At 44.2% G+C, this 6,679-nt stretch overlaps 1 protein-coding gene across 1 annotated transcript in view; it reads left to right on the top strand.

Annotated features, from left to right (window-relative positions):
• Positions 1-6: 6 nt before the first annotated feature.
• The window catches only part of LOC102670697 (semaphorin-5A), a gene marked incomplete at its 5' end in the record, with an annotated part of 8,927 nt that continues 2,254 nt past the window's right edge, over positions 7-6,679 (top strand). The window contains 9 exons of the mRNA XM_031511730.1: positions 7-208; positions 1,435-1,531; positions 4,471-4,678; positions 4,790-4,995; positions 5,097-5,196; positions 5,273-5,472; positions 5,713-6,198; positions 6,265-6,550; positions 6,617-6,678. Of these exons, the coding sequence (XP_031367590.1) occupies positions 7-208; positions 1,435-1,531; positions 4,471-4,678; positions 4,790-4,995; positions 5,097-5,196; positions 5,273-5,472; positions 5,713-6,198; positions 6,265-6,550; positions 6,617-6,678 (1,847 nt within the window). The remainder of the gene's footprint in view (positions 209-1,434; positions 1,532-4,470; positions 4,679-4,789; positions 4,996-5,096; positions 5,197-5,272; positions 5,473-5,712; positions 6,199-6,264; positions 6,551-6,616; position 6,679) is intronic.

Raw genomic sequence — 6,679 nt, 5'->3', positions numbered from 1 at the left:
GCGCGACGCGGTTGTGTGAGTGGCAGGCACGCGCGACACAGGCAAACGCGTGGCTGGATACGTGGAAACGCGAGAGGTACGACGAACCGGAGGCGCGGAGGGCTACCTTTGCGGAATCGTTTCGCTGCGTCGGCAAACCGGCTGAAAAACAATAAGACGAAGACGAGGATTAGCAGAAGTAAACGGGGAACAGGAAAGAGAGAGCGAGGTAAAACGGGTGAAACTCGCGCGCGCGTACGCGCCTCTTTTTCAGCCCGACGCTGACACGATGAAAGTAGAATTTTCGCGACTCTCCATTATTTTTCGATACACGATCCCTGCTTCGGTCTTTCCTTGTCTCGGGGGTAAAAGATGCGAAGAAAGTGGATTCAACGATTCGAGCCAAATTTTTGTTACAGATCACTTTTTCTTGGATCTTTCAAAAAAATGCTTAGAAGAAAATTGAGAAATGATTCTTCTAGATCTTTCAAAAGATGGAAAGAAAGAGCCAAATTTTTGTTATTGTCGGATTTTTTTGCTATTGATGATCTTTTCTTGAATCTTTTAATAAAAATATTAAGAAGAAAGTTAAAAAATGATGGTATCGATCTTTGTTTGGATCCTTTAAAAAATGCTGAAAAGAAAATTGAAAAATGATGGTGCACGATGAATGATCCTTGCTTGGATCTTTCAAAAAATATTTAAAAAAAAAATTGGAAAATGGTACACGATCCATCCTTGCTTGGATCTTTCAAAAAATATTTAAAAAAAAATTAAAAAATAATACACGATCCTTGTTTAGATCTTTCAAAAGAAAAAAGGATCGAGTCAATTATTATTGGATATTTAAATGTATATAATATAATGATCCGTGATGGAGTTTCGTCCAGCAGAATATCAGCAGATCGAAGAAAAATAATCGACGTTAAATTTCTTCAGGGATGATACGTAGGTTGATTTCAAATGATTCTTCGGATTCTTCCATTTTTAAATCGATCCTTTTAATTAATCGAAGAAAAAGTAAAAGTTTATTCAACTTTGCCGATGTATAATCGATGATCCTTGCTCCCGAGTTCCGCGAATCGGATCGAGGAATGCGGGGCGAGTAAAGGGACGAACGGCCACGGCTTTTCACAACTGCCATATTTTTCTCCAAGATCGATGATCTACGATCCACGTCCCGCGTCACCAAGAACGCGAGAAAAAGTAGAAGATCCTAGAAAGAAGAAACGATTCAGCTTCTCGAGGCGGCCAGCTTGCTAAACTAGTTTGTCCGGAAGCGAAAAACGGCTCCTCTTTACATCCTCCTCTTCTCGGAAATCGCGACACACAACGAGAAGAAAAAAGGGCAAGAACAAGCTCGAATGAAATTCCTCGAAATTCGATTTCTTAACGAATATCTCGTTATCGAATATCTCTAAATTCACCTCCCTCTCTCTTCACCCATTGTTTCAGATTTGGCGAACACCAGCCTGTTCCAGCAAGAGGGAGTCACGTCGTATTCCCAATTGCTGTTCGACGTGGCTAGACAACAGGTCGTCGTCGGTGCTCGGTACGTATAAACCAACCAACAATTAAAATCAGTTATTTTCCTTTTTTTTTTTTTTTATGCAACAAAATTTGACAGAAACTTCGAGATAAAAAAATCAAATTTTACTTTTACTGTTTCTTCTATTTAAATTATTTCTTCGTCTTCGATCGAAAATTAATTATCTTGGAACTACTGTATATTTATAGCCAAGAAATATATGTACATAACAACAGCACGACGAGAATAGCACGTTTCCCTCGACCTGTTCTGTTAAATAAGTTGGATCGATTTTTCGATCCCGGACGGGTGGAATGCACTCCCGTTGTTTACACTCCCGTGCGATAAAAGTAGTATAGCGTGTAACGAGACGGATGACGGGAACGAGCGGGTTGCATTCCGTCCGCTCGATCGGCTGCTCGAAATCGTGGAGGAACGCTGGGCCGGGCGCTCGATCGATTTTTCGCGATTAAAAGAACGCGCGATCGGATCGAGCCGTGGAAAGGAGCGTACGCCCTCGTGTTACCTTCTATTAATAGAACACGTTGGTTATTAACCACGACCCACGTACGCCCGGCCAACTAGGAGGAACGCCGCGTACGCTGCCTCGTTTCTTCGATGGGAGGGGAGGGGAGGGGGAAAAAAAAAAAGAGATTCCAACCTCGTTTTTCGCGAGAAAAACGAGAAGCGTTTTGCACTCCCGTTGTACAGAGAAATCCGTGGACGGATGGATGGATGGATGGATGGAAGAGAAGGTTTCCCACGTATGCGGGAAATTCTTTTCGTCGATCGAGAAAAAAAAAAAAAATGGAAAATGGAAAAAGGGAAACGATGTCGATGTCGACGCGGAAAATGATATATCGGGATTGGAATTGGAGAGGCGGAGGGGAGGAAGGGAAAGGGAGTAGCCGCGTGCACGCGACACGGCGCCACGATTTGCATTCTTCCAGTTTGATTCGCGTGCTCGACAACCGTGACGTCACCGAATACTACCTTATCGAGAGCGTATCGCACCGCGACAGGTATATATGGGAGCGAGACGAGCTTTCCTTGCCTCGTTGCGTAACAACTCCTTGGTCGTTTTCTTTCCTAGGATCCAACTTTTGCTCTTTATACTTTCGATGTAAATTCGATGTGTTCTCTTAAATTCTTCTTCTTCTTTTTTTCTCCCCTCCTTTTTCTTTCTTGCGATATTCAAATTAATTCGCAGTCGTATATCTCGTTACACGAAGCAAAGAAAGGTTAGAAAAGTAACAGGATCACAACAGTATTAAGCGGCAGTTGTCTTTGAGTTAGGTTGAACGAGGGGATCGATTCGTTGCACAATTACGTTGAAATAAAAAATTAAAAACCATCGGTTGGAAACCACTGATGCATATGGGAGATACCTTGCGAGCCTATGATAGTTCCGTTGTGCAAGATTCGAATTCCGCGGTATTGGCTCGTACAGACTCGTGTTCCTTTTTTTTTTATCTCGCGATATTCAAATTAGCTGCAATCGTGTATCTTTTTTACACGTACGTGAAAGCAAGAAAGCTTGGAAAAAAAATTAGGACAAGCGGTGGTATCTTCGAGAGATTTATTCTTATAAAACATGAATATGTAGAGTGAATTAAAAAATGAATAGCGACATAGATTGGAGATCACTCCAAGGGATAGATGCGCACGAGCGACGCGACACCGTTGCGATCCTGTTGCACTTCCGTTGTATAAGTTAACAGATTCGTGTTTCGATCGATTCGAATATTTTTTACAATTTTCGCAATTGAATTCTATCGAAAAATGTATCGAATCGTAGAAAGACAATGGAAGGGAATAGGGTGCTGTATTCTATCGAGCCTGAGCCCTTAAACGATTACATGTGATCGGTTAAAAATCGATCCATTTCGAGTTGAGTCGCAATTTCATTCTGTGTATGCGCGCGGCCATCGAACTCCATTAGACGTTGAACAAACGCGAGTCGTGCCCAGAAGTTACGTCGGACGAGAACGAGGTTGGCAAATGATCCATCCTATTCGTTTAACGAACAGGAAACAATCTGTCTCAATAGGATTGCTCGTACATACAGTGTACGCCACTTAAAATCATACGTGTAGAGATTCGTTTCTATAACACGTGAAAATTTTACGAAACGATTAAAACTTGAACGAAGACGCGTAGTTTTTAATAATAAGAAAGCAATAAGATTAGGAGTTTCCTTAAACGTACCAAACTTGAATATTGCTTAAAGATTATGCGAAGAATTTTCATCTTTAAGAATATATCGCTCTATTCGTTAAACGTGTACGATTCTAAGCGATACTCGTTACGTCTCTGAGATCAGAAATATGGAAAATTTTAATTTTTAAAGTTAAGAATAAATTACCTCGATAAATTATCTCAATAATTTATCATTTAAAGCATCGAATAATCGTAGATAACTATAGTTTTAAAGTTGGCTGAGGTTCAAAGTTGGCCCGTTAAAAAAGTAACTAGCCAAAAATTTAAAAATAGTTACTTTAAGCAATTACTTAAGTAACACTATTTAAAATGCTTGAATAACATTTATTCGTTAATAGCTATAATAGTTGATCCGCGGTTATACGATGCTTCGAACAATAACTTTATTCTCAATTTCAACTATTACAAAATCTCTGACTCAAAATAACTTTATCTTAACTAGTTACTTTTGCAACGGGTTAACGCTCTGTACTTTCGCCTCGCGTCCTTTCTCAAAATTTTAGCATGTCGGCACACGTCCGACGTACATACTCGACGACCGAGCTGGAGCCGCTTCGCTCGACTAACGATCACTTTTGGTCAGGTCGGTTCTCGTCGCGGCGTAGCGCCCACGTAGGCGCCGTTTATGCTAGTTTCCTGCGGCGTGATTGCGCGATCGCTCGAAAGGCGGCGCGCGCCATTTTCCACATGTCCTCCGTCCCACGCGTGTAAACACGAAAAGCAGTAAACGATTCCGATTCCAGAGATAATCTGTACCGGTTGACTCTAACGTCGTTGTCGCCCCTCGAACACGCCTCGTGGCCAGCGCCGGAAAACAAGACCAATACCTGCCAGAACAAGGGGCAGAGCGTGGAGGATTGTCGCAATTATGTCAAGGTGTTGCTTACCAATGGAAAAAGTCTGTTCACTTGCGGCACGTACGCGTTCAGCCCTTGGTGCACGTGGAGAGAGGTAAGCGAATCAGAGAGCGAGAGATGGAAGAATTCTCGAGCGTGTGAATATATTTAAGAGCCTCGAACGTATTATCGACAGTAGATGTCACTTCGAGTTAATATTTTCTAGATTGAAAACATCAGTAGCGTGACGAGCGAGATGTCGGGTGTTGCGATGAGTCCCTATTCGCCACACGCGAATGTCACCGCTTTGTTGGCAAGAGGTCCAACCGGTGGACTTTTCACCGGGGCGCCTACTGACTTCTCTGGCTCTGATCCAGCCATTTGCAGAACTCTTGCTTCGCCAAATCTCAGAACGCATCAGTACGATTCCAGGTGAGTTTTATTCTTTAAAAAATGAACGATTCTCTTTCCAACGAGATTCATTCCAATGAGAGATATTTCTATCGACTTCGATATTCCATGTGTGACCTCAGATGGCTGAACGATCCTCAGTTCGTCGGCAGTTTCGAAACCGAGGACCACGTGTACTTTCTGTTTCGCGAATCAGCCGTCGAGTACATCAATTGCGGCAAGGTGATCAAGCGAGTTCGGCCATTACATTCTCTCGTACACGTGCGTACGTTTGATATTAAAAGATGGTCTCTTTTAGAAAATTTATTCGAGGATAGCAAGAGTGTGCAAGAACGATCGCGGTGGACAAATAATGATGAGAGAGGTATGGACGACGTTCAGCAAGGCACGATTGAACTGTTCCCTTCCAGGCGAATTTCCTTTCTACTACGACGAAATCCAAGGCGCGGTTTATCATCCCGAGGAAAAAATCGTTTATGCGACGTTTACCACGCCCATGTAAGTAATATCAACACTCTATGCATCGTATCGTACCGTTTCACCATATATTTCCATCTAACGCTTCACTCGTGAAGGAAAAAGAAGAAAAATAAGAGATTCGGTATGTATAGTCGCAGAAATTCCTAAATCAGTGCCGTTATCTTTTTTCTTTCCTGCTTTTCTTCCTGCCTCTCTCGTGCACGACGCGAAGAGAAGGAAGGCCTCGAGAATCTCTCTAAAGTTCCCGTTTATTTTTAGCAACGGTATTGCCGGCTCTGCCATATGCGCGTTCAACATGTCCGCGATCACCGCAAGCTTCAACGGACCCTTCAAACATCAAGAGAATTCCGGCGCCGCGTGGGAGAGGAGGCCGGTCTCCCATCACAATCGACAACGGTGCGGCTCCTTCGCGAACGTCGCCCCTCATCAGATCATAGATAACCAGAGGTACCAATTGATGGACGATGCGGTTCAAAGCACCACCCTCGAGCCCTTGCACACCGCTCTGCTCGAGAGATTCACGTTGATCGCCCTCGACGTGACCCCGACCAAGCTGCACCGCAGCGTCACCGTGCTCTACGTCGCCACCGATGTCGGCTTGCTCAAGAAAATCTCGGTTTTACCCCGAACGCAAGAAACCTGCATCGTCGAGGTGTGGGGTCCTCTACCCTCCACGCCCATCACCTTGCAATTCTTAAAAGATACGCAAAGTTTGTACGTCGGTACAGAATTCGGTTTGTTGAGGTACGTTGCACGACGAAATCTTCACGAATCATTTGAACCAGAATCCAACCTTCTCGTAATTTCCAGAATACCAGCTGCCCAGTGTCATCGACACCGAACACGTCAATCCTGTCTGAACGCGCAGGAACCGTATTGCGGTTGGAACGAGCATCTGATGAAATGCGCACCAGCCCCGAAGCAAAATCACCTCGCCAATCATTGGCACCAGGAGGTGACCAAGTGCCCTGTACTCACGGACCCCGTGGACGGTGGTTGGAGTGCCTGGAGCTCGTGGTCTCCCTGTCAACACGGCACCGCGGAACACTCGCACTCGCACTCCCATTCGCATCTTCATTCCGAGCATGCCGAAGCGGTGAGTCGAGAGATTAGCTCGAGTTAAATTCGCGCAAATTCCAAATTCACGTTTCATATTTCTCAGCCGGCGGATATCTGCCAGTGCCAGACGCGGGATTGCAACAACCCGCCTCCCCAGCATGGTGGA

Source organism: Apis dorsata, unplaced genomic scaffold, assembly GCF_000469605.1.
Source record: "Apis dorsata unplaced genomic scaffold, Apis dorsata 1.3 scaffold_29, whole genome shotgun sequence".
Classification (NCBI taxonomy): domain Eukaryota; kingdom Metazoa; phylum Arthropoda; class Insecta; order Hymenoptera; family Apidae; genus Apis; species Apis dorsata.
This window is presented reverse-complemented; position numbering and strand designations above follow the sequence as displayed.